The sequence below is a fragment of the Chroicocephalus ridibundus genome, chromosome 10 (genome assembly GCF_963924245.1).
Source record: "Chroicocephalus ridibundus chromosome 10, bChrRid1.1, whole genome shotgun sequence".
NCBI classification, from domain to species: Eukaryota; Metazoa; Chordata; class Aves; order Charadriiformes; family Laridae; genus Chroicocephalus; species Chroicocephalus ridibundus.
This window is the reverse complement of record NC_086293.1, coordinates 19,115,453-19,142,965: the sequence shown is the minus strand read 5'-3', so window position 1 is coordinate 19,142,965 and position 27,513 is coordinate 19,115,453. Positions and strand designations below refer to the sequence as shown.

Here is a 27,513-nt window from a genome sequence, read left to right as displayed (position 1 = left end):
GAAAATGTCAGTCTCGCCTTCCTTGGGTACTCTTACATTTACCTAAGCTGAAGTGCTGTGAAATAGCAGCCTAACAGCTTTCCAGCCTCTGACCGGAAAGAATTACTTAGTAATTGTTAAAAAACAGAAAATGCGTTCTTCCTGAAGTATGTGTAGCATATAATTATTTTTTTAACTGAGTGATAAACCAGTGTGTAGTAAGTAATTAGATGTCTGGATTCCCTCGCCTCATGTCTAACATTCTTGAAAAGTTTGTACGTGCAATAGTAACACTATAATAAAAAACACGTGCCACAGAGCTTCATCACTTTTTAGCTGATGCAGTACTTTGGGGAACATCGTGCAGCAGTGCCAGATGTTCATTCTAAATCATTTGCTATCCTGCAGTGCAAAAATGTGTTTGTGTTTATTCTTTCTTTGGTAGTGTCTGTGTTGGAATCCATTCTGACCTGTGAAGCTATGAAGAATGGCATGCCAACTGTTTCACGGCTCTTACAGATGCCGTAAGTCTTGTTTTACTTGTTTTATACTCATAGCAATGTTTTCAATTATATTAGGAGGAAGAACCCTTTTGCTCTTGTTCCTTTTTAGAAAGATTTGCTCCTCATTCTGAGGTATGTAGTGTATCCCAAATTTAAAACTGATAGGCTTTATAGAACTCATTGCTTGATAGATGCTCGTTTAACGTTTCTTTCTCTCTTGGTGTGTTGGAGCTGTCATGAATGCATTTTATTTAGCATGGTGCTATGATTTAAATTGATCCAGCTTTAATGTAGTGCAAGCATGATTGAGATCATATACAGATTGTTTTAAAGCATTTAGAATAAGGAGTCTTTTTGCATCTACCCTTCAGACCTACTTCAGCAGATTTTGCTATCGGTTTACCTATGACTAGCAAAATAGATCTCTTGCTTTGCTCAGCAGTGACATTTAGACTGGGTCTGGATATGAAATGTTACGTAGAAGTTCTGGCCGGTTTCTTGCAGGGCTGCCGTAGGGATTCTCTGAAGCATAGACAGAATATATTTCCTTGCAGGCTGTCCGCCCAGTGGTTCGGGGAAGCGGTAAAGGCAGGTACAGAGCAAGACTGGGATGCAGAAAAGTAGCAATGTCAGTGCATGACTGAGCTGGAGCTCGTACCTGTCTGCAGTGCCGCCCTTCCTGCAATCCGGAGACAATATTACCAGGGAAATTGTCTGCTGTCACTGTGCTGTGACATGTCACCAGCATGCTGAGCGTAGAGCCACAGCTCCTGGTGGGGGGTTCTTTTGTTTTTTCTTAATACGAGGTGCCAGAGTCATGACCTTATAAATGACAGATTGCCCATACCTAAATCTGGGTCTGATCTCACACTGTACAGATTGCAGTACGTTTAGAGTGTGCTCCAAGATTCATATTTCCTGGTTGGGAAGAGTCACTTCAGGCTTATCTCAGCCTTCAATTCCTTCTACTCCTCCCTTCCTCTGCTCTTAAAGGAGGTGGGAGGTAGAGAAGAGAATGTAAGCAGGGGAGAAATACTATGAGAGAACTCTGTGACTGCAGGAATACACAGGTGTTAAAAGATGTTGAACAAACAACCCGTGCCCAGCTGTATCTGATACATAGGATATTATACTACATTCCCTTCATACCAGTACTCTTCACAAGTGTTCTATGTAGATGTGCAATGCAATTAATGTAATTTAAATATTTATTAACCTTTATTATAACCATATAGACTGAGTTTCCTTAATTGTGCAAGTACACGTAATCAGAAAGGGTCAGAAAAATGCCCTGTAAACAAGGGTGAACATTTGTAGGTTTTTAAAAAATCTTTTAAAATTTAATTTATATCTGAATTTTTCATGGAATACTATTCTTAGAAACTTGATTCTAGACTTCAATTTGTTTTCTCTAGTGTAGGCCTGTGATAATTTTCCATAATGCCAGCAACAAATAAATCTCTGGAATCTTTATCTCAGAGCCAGGCTTGAGATCTCTTTCTGGGACAGTTTTCTAGTATGTTCTCCAGAGCAAAGTATCGTGAAATGGACTAACCAGTTTATTTTCAGACTACCATTGCCCTCTAGTGTCTTTGTTTTGGATGGAAAAGGATTAATCATTTATGCTGTTGCTGCTGATACCATAGAAGGGAGAGCAAAAGTATTAGAATATTTGCTTTAGTGGCCTTTGCCAGCGTACAGACAAAAAGGTAGATATTTTCAAATGTTAAGTTCACTCATTGATCTTTCACATGGTTCTTGTTAATGCCAAAACAACAGTTGTGCCAAGAGAGTTTTCTCAAAAAGAGCAATCATTTTGTTTAGGTGAAATTTAAAATAAAGTCCCTGGTAATCTTTTGTCATTAAAGAATCCATATACTTTTAAGGAAAAGACATTCTTGTTTTGGGGAAACCCTTCTCTGCCTTTGCTAATTGTGCCTGCTCTATCAGCTTTCAAAATACTTCACACAGTCTTGCTTCTCTGCCATCAGTAGTGGCTACATTCAGGGTGTTGGATGCTGCTAACTTCACAGCAGTGCTTGGAAAATAAAAAACAGTACATAGAAACCTGTTGAAAAAACCCAAGCGGTGGTGTAGAGATGAGGGCAGAGAAGGAAAAGGAGAAAGTGGGAGTTAAGCGAACAGTACCAGTAGTATTCTTGCTGGGATTCTGCCTATCTCTTGGGAATAATATTCCTTTTTTTTTTTTTTTCTTCCTTTTTTTATCCACTCACAGATTATTCAGTGACGTCCTGCTAACAAACTCCGAGAAACCACAGTTTAAGGTAGAGTTGAACCTTGATTTGCTGATGTTTGTGGAAGTGCCAGGCTGCGGGTAGCTATGCATTAATCGACAGACAGGGTAGAGGAGACTTGGCTTTATTTGGCTTTATGGTGATTGCCATCAGTATTTAGATTCCTGTGCTGAATTGTACTCAAGAATCTTATATCACCGCTTAGAAGGCAGGCACGCTGTGACCCATGAGCGTTCAAGTGCAGTTCTTGTCGTGGAGCTCATTTGCATGACTAATGATGGTGCTCTATCTGAGCAGAGGCTGCTAAGTAACATGGGTCCCTTGCAGTGAGAGGAAACGAATTGCTAAGACCTGTGGAAACTGATTTTTGTGAGGTGAGACCATCACCACATTGTTGCCAGCTCCAGCGCTGGGACCTTCAGGGAGCCACATTTGCTCCCTGTGGCAAGCTGCCCCAGAGGACGACTTCTGGAGGGCATGTGCTGTGTCTTGCGTTGTCAGCCTCATGGCAGTTTGGGGATGTGACTGGACCATCAAAACAGTTAGCTGTCCCTGCCATCAGAGTATCCCTTCCATTATTCAGTGTTTCTTTGTCCCTGCCATTAGATTTGTAGCTAGGTTTGGAGTGTAAAACACGCATCTAGATTCTTTTTTTCTCAGTCACTAAGGGATTAGTGTCAGTACTTGGGGCTTTAGACGGGCAATAGGATCAGATGAATGATGAGTTTTGAGCAGTCAAGTTATGTTTTCCTTTATCACGTTTTGTGCTGTGATTTTTTTCCCCCATTCTCTATTAGATTCCTACTAAGCTAAAAGAGGCATTGAAAACCTCCAAGGAATGCATAGAAAAACGATTAACAGAAGAACAGAAATTGGTAACGTCTGCATTTCTTTACTGTATTTCCTACAGACATTCCATTTCCTCTTATCACTTTTACGTAGGGAAAGTGAGTTTTTACTCACTCAGAGTGATTTTGAGTAATAAAGGCTTTCATCAGCAGATTTGCTGTTGTAGAACAGCTGTTGACTGTATGGCATTTCACTGTTTTAAACGGTGCAGCTTCACAGGCAGTGGCTCCTAAGTTAAAGGATCGTTTTAACTGCAGTAATGAGGCTCCATCCACTACTAGCAACAGTAAAGATAAAAACTAAAGGTGAAAAAAGAAAAACAAAAACTAAACATGTAGTGCATTTTCTTGCGCCCCAAACATAAGCCTCGTTGGAGAACACTTAAGATCTTAACGTGGTCTTTTTCTGTTTTCCCTTCATTTTGAAGATTCACCAGCACAGAAGGCTGACAAGAGCTCAATCTCATCATGGCTCTGAAGAAGAAAAAAAGAAAAGGAAGATCTTGGCACGAAAAGTAAGCAATCTTTAAATAGGTTTCTCACACAGAAAAAGACGCGTATCTTTTTTTGAATGTTTAGCGTGCACGAGCACAGGTACGCTGGTCTGTTCAGGCCTGTGTTTTTCTGTACTATTACCTGGTTGTTTTCGCTTCCGTAGCTGAGCAATACGCTTCCTAAGAACTTTAATTTACAATGGTAGCTGACCCGCATATTGGCTTAACCTGTTAGAGGCTGCTGCATGAAAACAGGCCTAGTTAGCAGCTCTGCACAGATGACGGCCTGTGCTGCTTCCTGCTGCCCGCTCGGGGTGTTGGAGCCTTTTTCGGTCTGCCTCTGCAGCACGCCGTCTGTGTTTCCCCTCCTTTCTGGGGGTCAGTTTTCTGCCTTTCCCTTGTGGTCAGAGGACGCTGGAATTGCACCGTTTGCGTGCCTGGAGATATCTGAGCGCACAACAGCCTTGCTGCCATTGTCAGCGTGGCAGCACGTGTTGGATGTGGGGAGAGGGATGTTGGGCATTGATAAACCTTGTGTGATACGGTGGATGGTTGTTACAAATCTGTGTGTCAGTTCAATCCTTATCACGGAAAGCGATTATTCATTCTCATCTTCTGTTTTTTCTGCTCTTTTTTTAAAGAAGTCAAAACGCTCTGCCTATGAAAGTGGGGAAGAACACTCAGCAAAGTACAGCAACTCAAATAACTCAGGTAACTACAGAAAGAGGAGCTTGCTTTTACACAGCTATGTCAATGTTTTTGTTGTTGCTGTCATTTTCTGGCTTAAAAGATCCAGGGTCACCATCAGTTTACACATTAACATTGGACTACCACAGCCTGATAACACTGTTTTGGCTATTTAATAATAGGTAAAACTAGGTCTGAAAAATATTGTCATTGTTAAGATTTTCAGCTGCCTAATAAAAAGCAATGTGTCCTCTCTTCTGTGCCCCATTCAAAAAAAAAAAAAAAATAAAATCAGTCTCTTCGTTCTGTTTGACGTTTGAGTGGAATAATAATAACATCCGTTATTTGGGCCATTTAATAATGCAGCCTTCGGGGATAAACTCTGTGGTGATCTGTTTCCGTAGTGAGGTGTTAAGATGAATGAGAAAATTATCTGTTTAATTGCTGCTTCAGTGCTAAATTCTAAAACAACAGAGCCTTTGACGGGTCTTCATTTAGTTAAAAGGAATGGTTGGTACTACGGAACAATTTAACAGAGCTGGCTTGCCTGGCTAAAATGTGTCCAAAAGCAGCCTATTGTGGAATAGTCAGATATCAGAGTAACTTGTGGAGTACAGCAACTGACTGAAAATCATCTTTTATAAGGAGAAATGGGGTGCCATCCGTGCAGTGGCACAACTCTTAAGGAGAACAGAATTTGGACGCTGAAATCCAACAGCTTAAGCACCAGAAAAGAAATGTTTCCCATTGAGGAATACTGTTGAGTGCACTTCTCATGTCTTTGGACCTCCTCTGATACTGTGTGCTGTTAAGTCTCTCTGTTCTGATTGGGTCTGAGTGACGCTGTTCGTATGAATGGGAATCTTTCCCAAGATTTCAGTGGAAGCGGCATTGGATCTTCAGTCAATAAAGTTGGCCTGTTTCCAACAATCTGTCTTGTCTGACTGTGTTGAATTTTATGTCACAGCTTTAGTTACTAGACTGTTGTTTTATTTAGCAGGCTCTGGGGCGAGTTCCCCATTAACGTCTCCATCATCCCCCACTCCGCCCTCTACAGCAGGTAAGTTCAAGAGTCATTAGAGTGTTTGTCTTTTTCTTTGTTTTTTATTCGCCCCCCTCAACTGTGGGTGTTATTTCCAAGGATGGCTGAAGGGATGGTGGTTTTCAAGGATGGAACACAGAGATGACATGTATCTTGTGTCAGCCTGAGCGTTTGCTGTCTTTTAAGGGCCATAGAGAACCTTTTAATACTGTTCTTTTTCATTTAGTAACTTTTCCTGAGATATACATGGTATGATTTACCCATAGAGTGTTATGTGCCTGCTTCAAAGTCTCTATTACTCCAGTCCTACCGACATTGCTACTTTCCAGACATCTTCTGGCCCTCATGTTGCAGTATGCATTTGTTCTGATGTGAATGGTCTGTTGGCTCTGAAGTATTGTTTGTTGATCCCTTGGTTTTTTGTATTGTCTATTTACCCTGTATTACTGTGATGTAGTTTCAGGAATTTCAGGCTCCAGGGAGACCTTTTCTCAGCCTTCCAGTACCCAAAGGGGGCCTACAGGAAAGATGGGGAGGGACTCTTGATCAGGGAGTGGAGCGATGGGACGAGGGGTGACAGTTTTAGACTGAAAGAGGGGAGATTTATATTAGATATCAGGAAGAAATTCTTTACTGTGAGGGCGGTGAGGCACTGGCCCAGGTTTCCCAGAGAAGTTGTGGCTGCCCCATCCCTGGAGGTGTTCAAGGCCAGGCTGGACGGGGCTTGGAGCAGCCTGGTCTGGTGTGAGGTGTCCCTGCCCAGGGCAGGGGGGTTGGAACTAGGTCATCTTTAGGGTCCCTTCTAACCTGAACCATTCTATGATTCTATGAATTTGAGGTGTGACAAATTCAGTGGCCTAGGCTGCTTAAATCTCCCCTGTTCTGCTACAGGCCATTGGTAATACCAGTAGGACTTGTAGGAACAAGTCAGAAACTGATTTGGGTTAAAAATAATATCTTTATTATTTGTGGCCAGTTCCCTCTTCCAATTTGCTAGGTAGCTGTGCAAACAGTTTTTCTAATATTTCGGAAAGGTGGTGGGAAGTGGTAAAGAATCTGCTTGAGAGGGCAATAGTGGCCGTGCTTCAGTCTGAAAGGCTAGAAGAGGAGCACCGGCAAACGTTAACAGCAAAAGGTGTTAATGAAATACATTTCTAGAAGGGAAGCAGTCCGTAGCATTGCTGTTTGTTATGATGACTCACGCCATATGATTCCTTGTCCCGGGAACTTTCTGCGGAGCACAACTTGTTAATTGAAGTGGTGCAATCAAATTTGTCTTTGCTGTGGATGGCCTTTCAAAGGACACTGCAGTCTGTGTGACGTAATTCAAAGCAGTCATGCTGAAATTCAAATTGCTCATTTCTCCTTCAAGTTAAGGGTATACTGAAGTGTATATTTTATGAACTAACTTCCCCCGGTTAGTCTAAACAGGATAATTACTGTTATTGTCTTGCACAATGACAGCGCTGTTCTGTGGACGTACTGACTCTTCGCTGGAGGGTTTATTTCCAGTTCTGTCTGCTTTAGTAAGGAAGTAGCTGAAAATACAAAAGAAAACCTTATGTCTTCAAAATGGACAGATGTTTAGAAAACACTTTTTTTTTTCTGCAATAAAACTACCTTTTACTTACATTTTTAACTTTAATGTGTTGGAACTTGGTTTAAAGCTTTTTCAAGTTTTGGGCATGTGATGCACGTATATGTGTAGACATGGCTCAAGCGGCTAAAAATGGCTCAAGTTTGGGCTCAAAACGTGGCTCTGTTGTTCGAACCACATTGTCACAGTGTGTCGGTCATCCTGCAGGCAGTGTGCTCGTGGTGACTTGTGGTGATCAGCCCGGTTTGACGCTGTGCACGTTGCCCTACCTGCATTCAAATTGGGAAGCGCTTTAGCGGGCTGATGGCTTTGATGCATTTGATCGGGTGTGAAGGCAAGTGTCACCAGTTCAGGAGTGCTTTTGTGAGTAGGTTTCATAGAAGAAACTTAAGATACTAGTTCTAAGAGAAAGATAGCATTCCTGATTTTATTTTTTCACCAGCAACAATGTGCTTTCATCTATTCTAAGCAAGTATGCTATCACCGACTCGATGAAAGACTCACCAGCCCCATGGTAGGACTCTCTTTGTGACAGCTGATGCACCCGTAGCCTGTATCTCTCTCTTCGTTTCCTCGCACTTACTAAGGATATTTACCTCTAAACCAAAATTGCTTGTGGGTATCAGTGTGGTGAGATGACTGTCAGGAGGGGAATGAGGCCTTCAGTCTGTCTTTCTGTTTTGGCTGTGGTTGTGTTAGAATCACGGCACGTCAAAGCATCTTGCTGATAGGACGCCGTGGCAAAATGAAGGCTGACATGGACAAGTGTACCCAACAGAAGCTCTTGCCCTTGTCCTGGCCCGTAACTAACCAAATCAATGTGGTGTGTGGGTGGGTACATGCGCAGCCAGAGACACCGGCCAGAAGGGAACGGGCTCCAGGCTGACATGAGAGGGGGTTCTTACACATTGAGACGTGCTTTGTCTCTCAGCAAAGGCCTTGCAAGACTTGCCCTGCAGTAGAGTGCTTGGTGTGGTCAGTGCAAAACATACTAAGAAAGAAAACGATTGCTGGCTTCAGCTGTCTTTGTAAGGACAGCTGCAACCGTCGGATCAGATGCATGACCTGCTTTGAGGGGAAAGGTGTCTGCTGGAAACCCAGACTTTCATGAGCTTTTCTCATTGACTAGAGTTTTGGGCTGGTTTTGTTGCAGATACTCAGATAAATATCATCTTTGAAATATGTTGTTTAGATTGTGGCAAGTGGTTCTAATGTAACTTCCCATGTTTCTGACACTCTCCCGTGAATGTTTGATTCTTTTTTCTCCGCTTGCACAATTCTTTGCTTTCTTGAAAATGTGTTATTTTTCTTTGCGGCTATGAGCTGTGGCTAGGATCAGAAGGGACGTAGAACACCACGGTGTGGGTTATTTTAAAGCTTCACTGCATCTTCTCGAAATCCAGTAAGCCCATAAAATACCAGCGGGCTCTCTTACAATAGAGAAAAGTGTGGAAGGTGCCATTTTAGCTTCCCTGCGGGAATGAAGTGAAAGAGTTGTGCTTAACTTTAGCTATCTTTTTCTATGCCAGTTGTTCTGAATCCTTCAGTATGACATATATTTCATAGACACCCACGTGGTGCACCTTTTCTGCCCTTCACCTTTCTGTAAGACAATTTGAATGCTTTAGTCAGTGCTGTTCTTGAGTGTCTCTGAGCCATGCAGCGTAAGTGTAAGTACAGGTGTTAATGCAGCAGGAATTGTTCCTTGAACGGAATGGATTTCGTCTTCTGTGGCTAATCTTCCTGGAGATTTCCTGCTAAATCTCTCTAAATGCGCTTTAATCCTGTAAAGCTCGAATTATGGCATGTGCAACTGAAAGCATGCGTGTTGTATTTGTTCATCGAGTATAATAATGCTTATAGCATGGAAAATTGTGGTTCGTTATTCAGAATCAGACAAAGTATTGTATATGTCATATGAAATAGTCTGCTATCCTCACATTTGCCAGTGAATAGGAATGTATTGATTTTTGTACTAACTTTTCAGCTAACAGTGTATCTGTTTTTCTTACTTTGACACGAGAACTGGATGATTAACTTGTGTCCTCTCTCTTTCTCTGCTGTCTTCAATAGAGCATGCATCATTTTGAACGTGAAATTTCGGAAAAGTAAGCTAATGCTGATTTATCTCTTTAAAGATGCTCTGTTTCTGTATGGGAAAGTTGAATGCAAATCTTGGACTTGCTTAGTAATGGGAGGGAATAGAAGAAAAAAATCTAAACATTCTGATGGATTATTTTAATGAAATACAGCATCTTTAAAAACTCTTATCACTAAAATGATTTTCTTTGTTTGCATCCCATTCTCCGCCAAGTTTTTAATGCTGTTTGCACAATTACTGTCACTTTAAACTCATAATTAAGTTTTTGTTTCAATTCAGGCATCAAGTTTACAGCATCTGATTTACTTCCTATTCCTTTTAACACACTCTCTTAACAAAAATGTCCCTGTAAAAAAACCTTGGTAAGTTCTTGTTTGAGTGTTTTATTCTTACAACTGCATGAATGGGTAAAATGTGTGTTTGCAGGCAACTTCTTCCAACATATACGTACTGGAAAGGTCTGGTGGTAACTGAGGACTTGCCTCAAATGTGTTTTCTAGTATATACAGAAAAATATTTCACTGTTGGGCAAAAGAATTTAATCTGTAGATGTAACTGCATATGAGTACACCAGCGTGAACTAAGATTTCCTTTGCACTACTCAACGTCGAGAAGAGAAGGACAGCTTGGTTTTGATTGACTAATAGAAATTAATTGAAGATTTTTCAGAACCACGCTCTTAATTGATGAGTTCAATACGTAACACTCATAGTTAGTCAGATACCATCCTAAAAACTGTATTTATGTGTTAAAGCAGAGCTCAGGTGTAAGAGTAGTATTGCCCGTAATCAGTCTCCCAAGAGTTTAACTGTATGATGTTGTCGGCAGCTCAATTTCAATAACGGTGAGTCCTCAGCAACTTAACCATTTTCCAGGAAGGAAGGTGGCCTCTCCCCATACTTCCCTGTCTTTTCTACCCCTGTTGCAGAATAACCAGACTAAATGTGAAGATTACGCCTGGAATCTTGGCCTAATGATACTTAGTGATCCAAACATTTGAGGCTTTTTTCCCCGCTCTCTCTCAAACATGTACCTTCTTTCACTACGTATGTTACCGTTGTATTTGTATTCCATACAGAGCCCTGCCCCCTCTTTTCACCGTCATTCCCTGTGGCATCTTGTACAACTACTTGCATAGCTTCTTCAACCTCAGCTTGTAATTCCTGCCAAAAATCTTGGCTTTCTTCTCTGCAGTTCTTGCATCTCTTTCGAGCCATTTCATGTATGATTAGCTGGTCTTGGCTATCTTACAGCAGTTCGTCTGATGAGTCTGGTGACAGCGGTGGTACGCCAGTCCTACAGCGGTCTGCTCTGACTGCTTTAACTGCAAAAGCGGTTGCTTTAACTGTTCTTGGTCTTGTTCGTCCTTTGGCAAAGTGTCAAGATTTGCTGTGCTGCACTTTGCTGGCACTCCGTACATGCATGCGGAACAGGACTCTAACCTAGGGGATGGTTTTTCATTATTTCTAATAATAAATTGACTTACATCTTTGGCAAATGTAAAAAGTAAATTTGGGTTAGGTGGCCCCAAGGCTACAATATGCAATTTATTTCAGTTTGTGCTAACATTGCGTAATGTTTTGATTACTTAAGAGAGCAGTTGATCCACGTGCAACTGGCATGTTAAATTGTTTCAGTTGATCTCTGCTATTTCTACTAGGACTCGAGTATTTCCTCTGGAAAGGAGGAGAGCGAAGATGAGCCCAATATGTACTTCCATGTTTTGTTGCCACAGAAGGTTTTTGTGCTAATGAGAATTTCTCCTGAAGAGTTGGAAGTGCTACAGTCACAGCATGTATTAATGTACACTGGCAAAATTGAACGCTTTGTGTCAATACTCTGCACTTTGAGCTTGCTCCCATACGTGGAAGGGCTCTCTTCAAAGACTGGTACAAATAGAAAATGAGGGAGCTTTGAGTTACGACTTTCATCTAGTATAACTGCTTTTTTAAATTGCAGCAGTTACTTTTTTACTATTACTTACTAGCTTGAGAGCAAGTGTTAGTGAGGAATTGAGAGAGAACTGGAGCACAGAGAACTTTGCCTGCTTTTTGGTTTCGGTGGCTGAGCTTTATCCTTCATCACCTCGAATCCGTGTGCCATAATGTCCTTTAACTGCGTGGTATTTGCTTACTTCATAGTAAGCAGTTCTACTTCAATAGCCACAGCCTCTTGGTTGGCCTCATGTTGTTTTGTGCTGTATCATAGTTCTTGCCACTTACCCATATATTCCTCTTTGTAGGCTAGAGCTAACAAAAGCAAGTGTTACGCTATAGGTGCCATCTGTCTCTCTGGTCTTACTGTGGAATAATTTACGATCTAGACGATAGGTTAAAATTCACTGTTGAATAGTTCTAAGATACTAATCATTATGCCCCTGCTCATTGCAGAATATATGAGACAAGACGGGCCCCTCGGTCCCCATATAGCTGGTGATGTGCTGCCAATGCCACCTTCACGTGGGTGTCTTGTGGAATGGCGAGGGGCCACCTCTGAAGCCCTCCGCTCTTACTCCCGCACGGATCTTTGATTATACTTGTGTAGAAATGATGGTGCAATGCGCAGCAGCTGAGTTGCACAAGATCAGGGTGTTTGGGAGAGCTGCTTAGGGCAAGTAAAGCCACTGGCCTGGACCTCAGCTGCCAGGAGGCACCTCCACACAGGTCCTCGCTGCTGGGTACCTGCCTGCACCGCTGCGGGCTCTGGCTTCCCAGGGAGTCAGGACGCGGAGGCTGAGGCATGAGAAGCACCAGATGGATGTGACAGGGCTAGAAACCAAGAGACAGTGCAAAGGTGGGAGCACGAGAGGCAGAGGGGTGAGTGGCAGATGGTTGTGATTCATTCAGCCTGTGAAACAAGCGTTTGTTACAACATGTTCGGAGGAAGTCTTGACAGTATGTGGAAGTGGAAAACACTTCCAGAAAACTCTATCTGCAGTTAGTGCTTTAAAAATGGAATATAATATAATCTGACCAAGCAGTCATCACGAATACTACAGCAATATGGTCCTGTAATGTTAAGTTAGTCGTAAATAAGAACAGGTAGTAAGATTTGCTTCCGATCTCTGTTACTGTTGGTGACCCAAAGAGCAAACTGCTTCACTGGGGACAAACAAGAGAAACTGAAGCTGGGAAGTCCTGTTAAGTGATCTCTGTTTCCCTCAGTGCAAGATCACATTTGAGTCATGTTTTCATCCCCGAGTACTGAGGCACTTCAGGCTTCATTTCAGAGGTGTCTCAGATGACACAACTCACCTGCAGATAGAGGGATTTGATCACTCTGGCATTTTTCATCTGTTCTGTTCTTCACCCTCCACTGGCATTCGAGGAATGACGTGACTAGTGCAGGACTGACCAAGCCCAGCTAAGAGCTGCAGTCCTTTGCAGCAGAACCTCTTTGACAAAATCAAACTACATCTTCTCTCCTCAACTCAACAGGAGCATCGTTGATACCCCCAGCACCGCCACCGCCGCCCCTGCCACCAGCAGCTCCTCCTCTGAGTACAGAGGTGCCAACGCAGCCGAGCCCACAGCCCGACGTCAGTGCAAGCCGAGGAGCCTTACTCAGCTCCATTCAAAACTTTCAGAAAGGAACTCTGAAGAAAACACAGACCTGCGACTACAGTGCTCCCAGGATCAGCTGAGGCCACTGGTCACACCAGGATTGAATTCCCACTCCCCCTCCTGTGCTGTCCAGGAACAAGACCCTCCTGACTGCCGACGGATCCACCAGCATCTAGCGGCTAATCACGCTGTAGAGCCGTTTGCCCTTATTTCAGCTTTTCTTGAGTCGCACTACCCTGTCTGCATCGCGTTGCCATGCTGTGATAAGTACTCCATTCTTTACTTGGTTTCAAGAACTTTGTTCTCTAGCTACAGTTTCAGGGGAACAGCAACTTCTATATGGCTGAATAAAAATCTGAAATAGGAATGACCATGATCATGGTGAATTAATGCATTTTTTTCCTAGCTCTAGTCCACCCCTTTTTTTCCAAAATACAGGAATGTAGTTTTAGTCTGCTCAGTTTTTCAACACTTTTCATGCAGTTGTAACTCATCTTAATTCTTACTGCACCAAATCAGCAAGTTTTGTTTTAGATAATCCAACACCCTCCCTCCCCCCAACCCTTAAAGCGTACTGCACAGGTGAGGGAACTGGAGAATTAAATCTTACTCCCACCATATTTGCTGGTGGAATAAAAATGCTGTTTCATTAAATTTGTTTAAATGGACATCCTACCTTTAACTCTGAGGGAAAGTGTTTTTAAATGAGAAACCAGTTGAAATGGGAGTTAATAGGGCACTGGGATATTATTCATGATTTAGTTAAATGCAAAGTTACTTCAAGTTAATTCTACAGCTTAAACTTTATTGAAAGATCCTTCTTGATTTAAAACCTTAAACAAATTGCACTTTAAAGGATTATAGATAATCCATTTTTTAAATTCAAGTACATCAGTGTTTGTTACTATGCAGAGAATGTCTGTACAAAGTTTCATGTAACCTGTGATATCCAGTCATTTTTATTAAAATGTTTAATGGAATTCCTTCAGCAGCGTGGTGGTGGGTATATTCAGCTAGGATTTCACCTGCAAGCCAGACTTCCTAAGAACCTAACAGCACTTCTACTAAAGGAAATACCCCGAAAGGTATTCCTGGCCCTTGACTGAAATAGGACCCAAGCGCTTCTGCTTGCTTACAGAGGTAAGTATCTCCTCTCCAGCACTTTGTCAAAAGGCAGCCTGCCCGAGGTACAGGCTCCTCCCGGCAGCTTTCGCTCTGTCCCAGACGCTGCTGAAAAAGCCAAGCGGAGCTCTCCTGGCCTGTCCTTAGCCCCTTAGCTAAACCCTGGCAGGTGGTGATCTGCCGAAAGGCTGCTGCGGCAGTTTCCCAGCTCTTCAAACACAATCTACACAACTGCTAATTCAGACCCAGGCTCAGTGTGTCTGAATAAAATATCTTGTTTTGCACTGTAAGAGCTATAGTTTGTGCATGCCCTTGTTAGCCCATGTGATGAGTGTAAGAAAACAACCAACCAAACATAAAGCACAGCATCTGGCAAGTGTTGTTTTCATCACTGTATGTGGTGGCTAGTGAAGAAAAATTAGGTAGCGTTTCCCAGCCCATCACATACTGAAGAAGATCAGGATCTTTATGTAAGCTCGTGTGCAGCTTTCCTGCATGCAGTGGAATGCTCTTCAAACCAAACACACATGCCATCTCTTCACCTGTGTCACAGGCTTCCAAAGCCACTTTGTGCGGACAGTTGCACTTAACAGCAAGGCTTCACCCACTCCAGTTTGATTATTCACCTTTAATAATCCTCGTGACCACGGGCTCCTGGAGCGCTGTACAGCATCCCAGGGCTGGACTCAGGGCCCCCTCTTGCTCACCGAGTTCTTCAATCAGCCACCACTACAGCCAGTTTAACACTGCTACGCTGGTAATTAAAAGCCAAGCAGAAATGGAGGATTTTTTCCTCGCTCTGAATTTAGAACAGGATCTCTCACCCTACAGTAGCACTAACCCACCTGTACTGTTAACAAACAAGCATTACCACATTGTTGCTTATATGAAGTGTGGCTTAGAGGGTAACCCCATATAAATATTCTGGGAGGTCACTGTACTTTCCCCACTGTACAAAATTCCCATGTAGATATACAACAGAAGTAATGCATACAACTTGCCATAGACAACTGATACTTTGTAAAGCAGGACTTTAAAACATGTATTTACAACTTAGATATTCAAGGTCTTCTTCACTGCAAATATTATATCCTTCACTTGAGGTATGCAGTTATCTTCTAAAATTTTTGCATAAGGCATTGGAACATCTGCACCGGTAACACGCACAGCTGGAGCATCCAAGTAGTTAAAGGCAGATCCTGAAACAGAAGACAGCTGTCAGGTTGCCATGCACTATGGTTTTCTCTCAATTCAATTTCTGAATCTTAATTGATTTAAACAATTTTGTTCCTGTAGCTCTAATATTCCAGAGAGCTGTTCCTGCTCATTTATCTTCATGTACTGTGGTTTAGACAGAAAGTTTCCATCCTGCTTCTCACAGGACTGAGAAAGATTCCAGGGATAAGAGTTACTTTCAACAGAAGACCAGCTGGATCCACCCTGTGAAAATCTCTAGAGGAGACAACTAGGCTCAAGCTCCTCAGATATAAACCCCTAACTCTGCCTTCATCTGGCCGTATCAAGAAGTTGTCAGGATTTAGACTAGGGAATAAGATCAACATGTATACTGCAAAACTCGGTACCTTCCATAATCCTGGCACAGATTTCAGCTCCTACTCCAAATTGTGGCCAGCCTCCTTCTACAGTTACAAGATGGTTTGTCTTCACAACGCTGGCTTCCACTGTTTCAATATCCATTGGTCGAATGGTACGCAGATTTATAACCTGGGGGGAAAAAAAAAAAGGGAGTGTGAGTTTTGCTATGATGTAAGTCTGTCAGTTAGCACTGTTTGGGTACAGTGCCTTTTAGCACTCTCATCTATTCTCACATTGAAGACAAGACTTAATAAAACGTCTAACTTTTTATTCTCGCAGAGACTGTGTAGAACAGTTTCTGGTGGCTCATGGAAAATCCCAGATAGGTGAGTCTTGCTATATTGAGATACAGCCATACTAATGCGTACTGTCATGTTCTGCTTACTGTACAGCTGGGCGAATCTGAAAGTTGTTAGTAGTTCTGCCTTAATTTTGTGATGAAAAGGTGAAATGCAGAAACATGAAACACACATGTTGTTAAGGCATTTACAAATGTAAGAAAATTGTAGGTAATACACGGAAGTTTTGCAGAGCCTGAACGAGAAGACCCTCTGCTTTTTTTTTCCACTTCAGGGAAAGAGAAAAGCAACAGACCCCCCCACCCACCTCACACTCTACACCTTCTTTGGCAAGTACGGCAGCTGCTTCCAAACAGTGTCCGACAGGTCTTGAGTGTGACACTAATGTAACATGAGTTCCTACAACAGAAACAAGTGTTAAAAAATTAAAAAAAAAAAACAACAAACCTTAAGATTTAAAGCTTTTTTCTAGATCTCTGGCTCCTTGCAAGGTAATGTTAGGATTCTCTTGTAAATTTAAGTTCCTTATGTTTATTTGAAACGCTAAGTATTCTGCACCCATACATCGCATGAAGAGCAGTAGCAGAAGGACTATGCTAAGACACAAACTTTACCCTTTCATTCTGAAGAGATATTTAATATATTTTTTAGAATTTCTTTTTCAAACATTCATATAATTCAGCGGTAAATGATGAATAAATGAGCCAAAATATTACAGTGATCTCTTTTTGCATTTTTTGACAAAAATTACATACTAAAGTGGGGAAAAAAGTTTTTCAGCCGTTAACCCCTCCACCATTATATTAGGGTACAAATCCTTTAGAAGGGTATAGTCTTAGAGGAGATACAGAGAATCAGGTGTTCCTCCTTTATATGGGCAACAGAACAGTAAAGTATACTACTGGATAAAGTAAGACTTGTACATTGAACATTTGAAATACTTTCCTGTGCACCATGACAGCGGTATTGTGAATAGCTAAGAGGTTAAAAAAAGTCCCCAAGCAGTTCAGTTAATAAGGAAACAAACTGTAGTCTCAGCTTACCTTGCCTTTCTATTTTAGCTTTTCCAATTGGAACAACGAAATCCTTTGACTGTGCCTGTTCAGACATTTCAAAGGGAACACCATAGAGCAGTTCATTTTCCAGCATCACAACTAGAACAAAACATACTTGGATTAAGCGTACATCTGCAGGCACAGGCCTGTACTGATGATTAACAGTACTGCAGCAGATTAGCTCAAGATACTAAGACAATCTGGGCAACAAGGACTTGAGTATGATTGCAGAAGCAATTAAAAAATAAATAAAAATATCACAGTCTTTACTTCAATGCTGAATTATTGAGGACTAATTTTAGACAATTTTTTAAACTAGATCAGATAGTTAACTGATTCTACTGTCTACATGACGGCAGAATCGCGAATCTTAGAAAGGTCTTAGATTTTGCATGCATGTTTTTGAGAAATAAAGACAAGGGTTGCCCTGCTTTTAATTAATGACATTCTGAATTTATCACATGAATTTCATGATCTGTAAAAATGAGTTACATATACAACTGTATATGCATGTACTCCTCCTGACTCATCTTCATCCTTTTTAACCCCTTTACGATAGATTCATAAATACTTCAAAGCTTCCCGACTGGTACCAAACTAGCACTAAAGACACGCAGCTGGCAATAGCACAAAATTAATCTACTGCTAACAAGACAAGTGATTGTTAGAAAAAGAATAAATACTTCTGTGCCTTTGTAAGTACCCTAAAGCTGCAGTAAAGGAGCCTTAAGTGTTTTAGGGTTTAACCACTTTTTTTTTTTTTTTTTAAATGGTGCAGGAGGGGAAAACAAGACATTCTTTTCAGGATTGAGTGCTAGGTACTGCCACGATCTGCCTGTGCTCACCTGGATTATCGTCCCGGATTGATGCTTTCAGCAGGCCTTTGGCATCTTCCGAGCTCCACGGACTAACAACCTTCAGTCCCGGGCAGTGCCCGTACCAAGCAGCGAAGCACTGCGAGTGCTGAGCGGCGACTCCAGCTGATGCCCCATTGGGGCCCCGGAAGACAATGGGGACAGCGATTGCTCCTGCAGACATGTAACAGGTCTTGGCAGCAGAGTTTATAACCTGATCGATTGCTTGCATGGAGAAGTTGAATGTCATGAATTCACACACTGGTCTCAACCCTGCCTATTAAGCATATTAAAATAGATATTAGTATGTTTTTACACAGAAATAGTTTAAATATTAAATTCAGAAGTAAAGGAATACAAATTTACAAACCATGGCAGCACCGACTGCAATTCCTGTGAAGCCCATCTGAAAGAGAAGGAAACCAAGGGGTGAGCACCAGGGGAGTGGCCAATGAAGGGACGGCCAGGGTAGGACACGGGCCAGCCATACCTCTGATATCGGGGTGTCGATCACCCTCTTGTCCCCGTACTTCTTCCAGAGCCCCCTGGAGATCTGCAGGGCAGGAGAGAGGAGTCAGGGCCCGCCCTCAGGCCCCTTCCCGGCCCGGTAACGGCAGCCACGCACCTTGTAGGCACCATCGTACTGGGCCACCTCCTCGCCCAGCAGGAAGACGCGTTCGTCCCGCTCCAGCTCTTCATCCAGCGCCTGGTTCAGCGCATCCCGCACCGTCACCTGCGAGACACCGGCAGATGGGCAGTGCAGGGCAGGGGAACGGCCCGCCGCCGCCGGGCGCCCCGCACGCCTCGGGCGCGGGGAGTCACCTCACATCACCTCTCCTCTCCTCACCGCCCACCCGCCCCGGGGCCGGACATTTCCCCTGAGAGGGACGAGTCCCTTTCTCCCAACCCCTCCCCGCGGCGGCCCCGCTACCTGTATGGCGGCTGGGGCGGAGAGGCGGAACCCCCTGCGCTGCTGGAGCAGCCGCCCGGCGGCGCGGCCCCGGGGCGGGAGGCGGGCGCCCATGGGCGCCAGGTGCCGCAGTACCACCGCAGCCGCCGCCATCTTGCCCGTGTCCTCTGGCCCGACCAACGGACTAGCTCCGCCCCCGCCCTCGCCGCGCTCTCGCGAGAACCGGCGCGCACGACGCCGGGCGGCGCGGCCTTTCTACGCCACTTCCGGTCCCCCGCGACGGCGGCGGTGCTGGGTCTGCGGGGGACAAGCGTGCGGCCGCCCTGCGTTGCCGGGGAGGCGCATGGCTCGGGCCCAAGCGCCCCGCCCGCCGCTGCTTCGCCTTTTGGCGACGGGGCTGCCCAGGCCGGGCCCCTCCCAACCCCCTCGGTGAGGCCGGGGCGGGCGCCGAGAGCGGCCACCCGGCTGGCGGCCCTGAGGGGAACGGGGGGCGGTGCCCGCCCCTCCCCGATCCCACCGGAGAGGGCGTGGCGTGTGGGGCGGGGCTTGGTTAGGGCACACCCTCGTCTCCGCCCCTGCCCGCGCCGGCGGCTCAACCCCGGGCTCTCGGTCAGTCGTCCCCGCCGCCGCCGGGCTCTGCCTCAGCGCTGGGAGCTGCCCCCGTGAGTGCTGGGGCTGGGCCGGCCCGCCTCGGGGTGGGGGGGAGTGAGGCTCAGCGCCCGGGGCGTGCCCTGGTTCGGGGGAGTGCTGAGGGGCCGGGGGCCTGTGTGGGGCGGGGTGCCCCCACCCTCAGTGTGGGACCGCGTTAAGGCGGCATGGCCGCGTCCCGGGGTGGGGGGTGTGGGGGGCAGGGCGCGGGGCTGGGCTCCTGGGGCTTCTTGGGTGGCGGGGGAGGGCTGCGGGGCAGGATGCCGCGACCCCGATGTTAGGGTGGGGATGGGACAGCTGGTGCCCGGGTCCTGCTCCCAGTTGGGCTGGGGGAAGCAGCGGGGTGGGAGTCGGGGTACCCGGCGGTGATTTCTGGCTGGGAGGGTCTGGGATACGTGGGCCTTGCCCCACGATGGGAGGGAGTGGGTCCTCTTGCCGCACCCGGGAGAGGAGGCAGAGCTGGGACACAGGTTTGGGGTGGGGGAGAGGGTCTGGGTTCTTGGGTCACTTGGAGGGGGGAAGGCAAAACGTCTGGGTTCATTTCCAGCATCTTTGCTGAATCACTGTCATTCTGGGAGAGTTCTTCCACCATGAGCTCGCTGGCTCCTCTGTGATGGAAACCGGCACTTCCCACTTCTGCTGCAGGCCTGGGCCCCTCTCTGGCCTGAGCTCGCAAGAAGGATTTCTGCTGTTCTGTCTTGCTGTTGCTCCTTAGTCCATGCATGTGCTGAGGCCCATTGGTGTGTGCAGGGAGGCTCAGTGTTTCTGATGCCTGCCTTCCTCCAGAACTGTTTGGAGACACGTTTCCACACGCAGACAACTGCCAGTTAGTGCACAGAAGCATACAGAAGCAAAATACACGAGTAAAAACCAACTGTTTTTACAGGTGCTGAAAGCCTGGGTGCCTTGGGTTGCTTCAGAAGCCAAGGGCCAGCAAGACCAGGCTAGATATAAGCATCTTCCTTTGGCTCTTGTGAGAGGAGGGTCAAAGTGATATTGTGATGTGGGCTCTTCAGACAAGTAGCAATTAAAATAAAAGTTTGGAACCTGGACTTAAACCAGGATGTCGTAGAGCTCCTCAGGGGAGGGAAGGAAACTTCAGGAGCTTGGAAATTATAGTGAAGCAATTAGACATAAAGGAATGAAAATGCTGAGTGGCTGGTGTGAGCGTTTTTCCCTCCTGCCTGAGGTGAAGACTAAGTATTAGTGAAAAGCAAGAACTAAGTTATTTTTTTAATAAACTGTATTAGTCATTGTAAATCTGACCTGTGTAGAAGGTGATGGATGCTTTCTTTAGTGAAGCTGAGCTGCTGAATTACCAGAAGATTCAGTAACAGTTGTTTTAAGAGCTTGCCTCCTCCTTGCTCCCTTGGTTAGGGTAGCACGATGCTGGAGCCTCGTGGGTTTGCTCTGCAGACTGTCATCTCACTGTACAGTTTGGTGGAGTGCAGCCATCACTGATGCTAGCTTAGTTCTTGTCAGTTCAGGTGAGTCGCCGATAATGACTTACAACAAAAACTTGCCTCTCAAATGTTATGGCTGTCTGGGGAACAGAGAGGTTGTCCATGTGTGGCATAACTGCGCTGAGGGCAGGAGGTTCTTTTGGTCGTCTTTGGAGATTTAAATCTGAGAGGCAGGGAGCTTGCTGTATCTGGAGTGCTAGCTTTGCTCTTTTATAATTTTTAAGTTGCCATTGGTAGAATTCCTGTCAACTCTATATTCACCTAGAAATCTAAGGTTGTGTGAAGTTTAAACAGCTTGTGTTGCAATAGTGATACCAAACTGTCCGTTAAAGACTAGTGCCACAAGTAAGTCTGTTCGTTCTTTTGTTGGAAGAACTACATGAAAAACATTCAGAGCAAATCAAGCGGTGTGTGCCTCTCGACTTTTAACTGTTAGGTGTATTTCTGCTCCTCCTTTAAGTAACTGCATATGACACAAACACTGTGATTTTCTCCAGGTGCAGCGTGTAGCCCGTGGCCTTGACCAAACGCAGCGCACATGGTCCCAGCAGTGCAAGCACTTGGCAGTGCTGCTGGCATCCCCCCTGGGCCTGTCCTGAGCCCACCTGTGTGTATGTGTGTGTCTTTGCAGATGTTCAGCTGACTCTCATTTGCTTTCTCTGAATTTCAGCTTGCAAAATGGTTGCACATTAGCAGCTCCGTTCTGGTAGAAGCCCTGCTGAAGCTAATGGGACTACCTGTTCCAGTAGTGCTGCTGGCAAATAGCCTTGTAATCCTCTGAGTCATAATACATGAAATAAGAGTGATCATTTTATAAATGCAGGTATCCAATTTTGTGTATTAAGTATAAAATGATAACTTGAGTGCTTTTATTCAAAGGGGCTCGCCTCTCACTGTGCCTGTCTAGTTTTGGATATGCTTGATGCTGGGCTACAGCAGGAGCTGTGATGACCACGTTAATGCTGTACATCTTCTCCCTGCTCGCAGAAGAAGCTTAACGAAAGCAGGACTGTGGTTTGACACAATCTGTGCACTTCTGCTCTCACCACAGAACAATGTCTTTTTTGGCTTAAATGGTGTCAGCAGTTTGTCTGGCTGAGTTTCATCTTAAATGAGTATTTCTTATGGTTATTAAAGGCATGCTGTCTTGGGATATGGCTGCATGTCGTCTGTTTGCCGCTGTGTGGATGCGAGTAGCCACATTAGTGAGGCTGTCCCTGGGTGCAGTATGTTGTTGTGTGACACAGGGACAAGAGCCGGCTTGAGGCTGCCTATCGTGGGGTGTGCATGGAGTGAGCGTCTGCCCACCCTCACCAGTGCATCACTGTTTCATTCAAGAAGGATTTAAAGCATCGTTGAAAGGGTGTATGTCATGAAGGGTGTACATCCCCACCCTTGTTGTGATGGGGTTTACTAGTCCTTATCTCAGGTGGTACCTGAGCAGAGCTATTTTCCCCTGTGAAGTTGTCTAGAAATTCAGAGCTCCCAGGCTGATGAGGGAAGCAGCGGGTAGTTGCGATCACACTCGGGCATTTCAGGATGGCTTCCCAGTATCATCCCTTCATGTTGTGCATCTCGGTCTGGCACTGGCTTTGCCAGGGAGGTTTGTGCATATCTAGTGATTCTGGGTCCTTACACAAAGGTCAGTGAGACTTCCTGATGCCACTTACATGTTGAGGGCTGGGTTTATTTCAGCTAATTGCTCTTGTAAATTATTCACTCCAGTGTTACATAGCAGTACTGTGATCAAAGATTAGTTCATGCCCTCGTACAGACATGTCACATCATCTGTTTCTTTCCCTGATAAAGAAAGTCTTGATTCATCTGTAGTGTGGACTTAGATGCTGACTAAAATAACACAGTATCTGTCCGCCAGTTTAAATAACTCTGGACATCTGTCCTCCTTTGAAATATTCTGAATGTATAATTCCAGTTAATTTTATTAAGACTGCAGATCTCTTCTATCCTGATTACCAGTGAAGTTTCTGGCTGGCTGCATCATTTCACTTTCAAGTGAATGTTTTCCTTGAATATCAGAAACCTGTACCAGTCTTTCCTATGGTTTTAATGCACCTGCATTTTATCCTGGTGTTGTACTTGACTGGAATAACACCTATAAGTATGGTTTGCTTAAGAAAAAAAGTGCTGGAATTTAAAAGGTCTGGGCTATTGATAAAAGTTGATGAGCTGTGCTTAAATGACAATTCCAAATAAAGAAAACCGGAATTAATTAACCTCTTGATTTGTGAGCAGAGGTTGGCAAAAGAGCTGGCATTCCAGGTTTATCTGCCGTCGGGGAGGTGGTGGGGGGTGCTTTAATGTACTTTCTTGAGGCATGCTCCGTCTCTAATTTGTAAAAGTAGGATCCTGGTATGACTTGTTCTGTATCTTAGTATTCCTTAGTCTTCTGTTGTCTGACCTCACGATTTTCATATACTGATTTTGGTTTTTTTTTCTACTCTTTAATACATCTGAGCTGCAGCTGAGGCCGTGTTCATGCTGCTGGCCCCTGAAAGCCTGACCTGCTGGACGCTGCTGTGCCCAGGCTGTGGGTTTGGGCAGGGTAGCAGAGCCCAGGGAGGTGGGATGTGCTGCCTTGTTCGGTGGTGAATGAGACCGACCTCGTTTACTAGGAATGAGAAGGGCGAGTAATCTTTTTGGTTGGGAATTAACTGTGAACCTTCATTTGTTTTGGAATGTAGGGCTCTGGCTTGGCTAAACTTCCGTGCTGCTTTTAGCTGGGTGATGGTGTGTTGAAGTTTGCTGGTAAAGATGATGGGAGCAGAAGTCTTGGTAACTGTGTGGTCTTTAAGATGTAAAAATAAACAAAGCTGAGAAGCTGTACCCTACTTAAAACAGACTGACCTAAATTTTCAGCAATTCCAGTGGAGAGGCAGGCTCTGGGATAAAGGCTTACTGACGACTGGCTTCCCTGTCCACGCATCACTTGACATGGTTGACAGGCCACCTTTGGAAAGTCTCCACTGGTGTCTGGGGTCATTCACTTCCCCCACCTCGAGTTGCACAACCCGGGCTGTGGATTTCCCTTGGCGTGCTCGGGTGGAGAGGGTCCCCTTGTTATGCAAGTCAGCAGTTCGGCATCTTCTGGGAAGCTACGGCATGAACCACTTCTCAAATTGCTTTTGTTGGAACGTTGTTGAAAACATGTTTGATGTCCTCTGGCTTGTCCCTGAAGAGATTTCTTCCAAGAGGGTGTATGTGCCTGTGAAGTCCATTTGTACTCTTTGTCTGTAGATTAATGTTTTTGCTGTCAATTGCAGTTCTCCACTGCTGAATTATTAATTCTGCAGTGAGTTTTTTTTTTTTCTTCTTACTGTTCATTGACTTTCATGCGTGATTTATCCTTGTGTACAGTTTGAAACCGGAGCATGGGAATTTTGACTAATATTAACGGGTCACATGTATGACCTCAGTGGTGGCTAAATAAACTTTTTTTAATTGGGAAAGGGACATGTGTCTTTCAAAGTACTCGCAGTTTCCCAGGTGAAAGGTAGTCTGTTTGTGAACGTATGCCATCCTCAGAGGCACACTGCTTGTTACTTAACAAAACCGGGATGGTCAAGCAGCTGGTGGAGTGATTACCTGTGTGCTCCGGAGGCAGTCCTGGGGGTAGTGTGAAGGGAGAGGGAGGGAAAAGCTCGTTTGTAGATTCTCCTGCTAATGTGGCTTTGTAGCTGAATGCTCTCCTGGCAGAGAGCCTGCCTTTGATTAGAAAGCATTCCCCTCGGTTGTTCTTGTAGGTACTGATGGTCTGCCATGTTTTGTTCTTTGTTTTGTGTTTTCGTGTGTGCTTTTTCCTGCAGGGAGATAATAAGAGGTGAATTACGTATCCTTTCAGCAGCCTTCTGTTAAACTTGGAATACCACAGTTCAAGTAATTGAACAGATGGATAATGGAGACTGGGGATATATGGTAAGTGAGCCTCTGTAAGTGTGCGCTGTGTGTTACAACTGGGCTTTCAGGATCCTGCAGTAAGAATCCTTCCAGGTATGTCTTGTGTAGGTCCAGAGCTTCAGTCATGTAAGAAAAACTGTGCGTGTTACGACAGCTTGCTTACATTCGCTGGAGTGCTTCACCTCGCATGCAGTTCGTGGGGAGAGCGAGCTCAGATTTGTATTTCCTGGGTACAGTCAGTGAGGACTTAACTTGCACCTTAAGCTCACTGTTACCGTTTTCCTAACACAAAAAGGCTGAAAGTAGTTCGTGCTTCCTGCACGTAATTTTAAGGACTTTGTAATTTTATTTATAAAGAGAAGTATTTTTCCTTGTAAACCCTGTTTCAAACTAGACAAATGCATCTTATTTTTCCCCTCTTCTCTTTCTCTAAACATTCTGCTGCCATGCATATGTCTCTTTTCTCTGGCTGGCCTCAGTCCTGGTTGTTAGGGTTGGTGGCCAGATGGGATTTATGTTCCTTTCTCTCTTGCTTCCTCATGTGCTATCTGGAAGCTGATGTAGACTGGTTTGCGCTCTACCCCCTTCTTCTATGCAGCATGCTAATTTGCTAATAAATATTTCTTTTTAGAGTTAAAAGCTGAAAGTTCTCTTTTTTTTTTTTTTTCTTGTTTTAGTGATGCTTTTTAATAGCACGTGGATTATTTTGATTGTGAGCTCTTGGTCCTGTGTCTAAACTTGCACTGTCATCCTCTTTTGAGGGGAGAGGCTTACGACTTGTTTGGTTGATTTTTATTTTTTTCCCCTTCCCTTTTCTCTCTCTCTCTTTTTTTTTTTTTTTTTTTTTTTTTTTTTTTTTTTTTTGTTCTAGAATGAGAAACAGATTGTGAAAGTAAGGAGCACTGATGGGCCTCATTCAGACTAACTTGTTCTTCAGGAAATCTCTGTTCTCATTTCCCCATCTGTAGAATAGGGAAAAAAAACCCTTGTTGCCCAAATGCAAAACTTCTGTGACAGTAGCTGAGTTGTTAAGATTTCTAAAGCATTCTGGAAATGTGCGTTCTGAATGTTAAGTATCATCCTGTCTAGTTGCCAGTTGTGCCTTGTTGCTAGGTGGCTTGTATTCGGGTTTAAACAGCGCTTAAAGGCGTCGAATGGGAGAAATGTCATTCTCTCCAGAGCCTGCAGTTGTCAAACAGTATTTGCCATGTGTGTCGGTGAGGTGATTGAATCTTCTTGGGGTGGCTTGATAAACTCTGCAATTTCTCTCTTTTTAGATGACTGATCCAGTCACGCTAAATGTGGGTGGACACATGTATACGACATCCCTCACAACTCTAACGAGATATCCTGACTCAATGCTTGGGGCCATGTTCAGGGGAGACTTCCCCACTGCCAGGGACTCTCAGGGCAATTACTTTATTGACAGAGATGGACCACTTTTCCGTTATGTTCTTAACTTTTTAAGGACCTCAGAGCTCACTTTGCCACTGGACTTCAAAGAGTTCGACCTACTTCGGAAAGAAGCGGACTTCTATCAGATTGAACCGCTAATTCAGTGTCTCAATGACCCCAAGCCGCTGTATCCCGTGGATACCTTTGAGGAGGTGGTGGAGCTGTCCAGCACCCGGAAGCTGTCCAAGTACTCCAACCCGGTGGCCGTGATCATCACGCAGCTCACCATCACCACGAAAGTCCATTCGTTGCTGGAAGGCATTTCGAACCACTTCACGAAGTGGAACAAGCATATGATGGACACCAGGGACTGCCAGGTTTCCTTCACTTTTGGGCCGTGCGATTACCACCAGGAAGTGTCGCTCAGAGTCCATCTGATGGAGTACATCACAAAGCAAGGCTTCACGATCAGGAATACCAGAGTTCATCATATGAGCGAGCGTGCCAATGAAAACACAGTGGAGCATAACTGGACTTTCTGTAGACTGGCACGGAAAACAGATGACTGATTCTGACTCCACAGGAGCCACTTCAGTGATTAGCAACTTAATTGGACAGTAAACCCGAGAGAGTCTGGATTTTGACTAAAGCAACAATGTGGGCTTTTTTTTTTTTTTTTAATACGACTATTTATTGTTTATCAATAAGGACTGGAGGAGTTTCGTTCTCTAGCAGCTCTGTCCGTTTGTCCTGTTCAGAAAAAAAATATGCATGTGCCTGTTCAGTCAAGACACCTTTTTGTTTGAAAGAGGGAGTCTGAAGAATTAGTACAATAGAGTATTTTGTGTCATTAACACAATTCTCTGATGCAACTTAAAGTGCTAAAATTACCTCCGTTTAAACGGTTTCTAATCCATCTAATGCTACAACACTGGGAGCGAGAAACAAACAGAATTTAGGATGCAGTTGGGGAAAAGCTGCTATCATGTAGACTAATTCAGTTTCTAAATCAATAAACAGTATTGTAATATTCTAGGAAAACAAATCCCACCCTTTAAAAGTACTTGATAAGTACAGTTTCTTACAGTTATGACAACTGTTTCTTTCTATGCATATAAATCAAGCAACCAAATATTATCTGTAGCCATGGAAATAAGATTAGAAATATTTATATTGGATTCTAAATG

The 27,513-nt window shown here is 44.4% G+C and overlaps 3 protein-coding genes across 20 annotated transcripts in view; 2 read left to right on the top strand and 1 right to left on the bottom strand.

The window, feature by feature from the left end:
• PXK (PX domain containing serine/threonine kinase like) overlaps positions 1-14,053 on the top strand; it is a 37,761-nt gene extending 23,708 nt beyond the window's left edge. For 5 of the 17 annotated variants that reach the window (XM_063348257.1, XM_063348247.1, XM_063348255.1 and 2 more), the window contains 7 exons: positions 425-503; positions 2,719-2,767; positions 3,535-3,612; positions 4,014-4,100; positions 4,721-4,790; positions 5,764-5,826; positions 12,944-14,053. In XM_063348257.1, the coding sequence (XP_063204327.1) occupies positions 425-503; positions 2,719-2,767; positions 3,535-3,612; positions 4,014-4,100; positions 4,721-4,790; positions 5,764-5,826; positions 12,944-13,149 (632 nt within the window). In that variant the 3' untranslated portion in view covers positions 13,150-14,053. The other 12 variants (XM_063348258.1, XM_063348248.1, XM_063348246.1 and 9 more) reach the window with 10 other exon arrangements.
• PDHB (pyruvate dehydrogenase E1 subunit beta) lies at positions 13,854-19,198 on the bottom strand. Its single transcript, XM_063348263.1, has 9 exons — positions 18,927-19,198; positions 18,621-18,728; positions 18,486-18,548; positions 18,366-18,401; positions 17,987-18,272; positions 17,130-17,240; positions 16,394-16,485; positions 15,775-15,916; positions 13,854-15,390 (listed from the first exon to the last, which is right to left on the bottom strand). Exons 1-9 carry the CDS (start codon positions 19,056-19,058, stop codon positions 15,245-15,247), a joined length of 1,116 nt encoding a protein of 371 aa, XP_063204333.1. The 5' UTR covers positions 19,059-19,198; the 3' UTR covers positions 13,854-15,244.
• Positions 19,199-19,429: 231 nt separating this feature from the next.
• KCTD6 (potassium channel tetramerization domain containing 6) lies at positions 19,430-27,488 on the top strand. 2 transcript variants are annotated; one of them, XM_063348264.1, is made up of 3 exons: positions 19,430-19,567; positions 24,841-24,949; positions 26,209-27,488. In XM_063348264.1, the coding sequence occupies exons 2-3, from the start codon at positions 24,923-24,925 to the stop codon at positions 26,893-26,895; spliced, it is 714 nt and encodes a 237-aa protein (XP_063204334.1). In that variant the 5' UTR covers positions 19,430-19,567; positions 24,841-24,922; the 3' UTR covers positions 26,896-27,488. The 2 variants fall into 2 exon arrangements, with proteins under 2 accessions (XP_063204334.1, XP_063204335.1); XM_063348265.1 differs by lacking the exon at positions 19,430-19,567 and adding an exon at positions 19,970-21,839.
• Positions 27,489-27,513: the final 25 nt, after the last annotated feature.

Bases quoted from the DNA above. Each gene is read 5' to 3' on its own strand.
- PDHB (XM_063348263.1), bottom strand. From the start codon at position 19,058: ATGGCGGCGGCTGCGGTGGTACTGCGGCACCTGGCGCCCATGGGCGCC. The intron at 18,273-18,365 runs GTTTGTAAATTT...TATGCTTAATAG, and splicing joins TTGCAGTCGGTGCTGCCATG to GCAGGGTTGAGACCAGTGTG. The intron at 15,917-16,393 runs GTGGGTGGGGGG...TTTTCCCCCCAG, and splicing joins AAGAAGGTGTAGAGTGTGAG to GTTATAAATCTGCGTACCAT.
- KCTD6 (XM_063348264.1), top strand. From the start codon at position 24,923: ATGGATAATGGAGACTGGGGATATATG. The intron at 24,950-26,208 runs GTAAGTGAGCCT...CTCTCTTTTTAG, and splicing joins ATGGAGACTGGGGATATATG to ATGACTGATCCAGTCACGCT.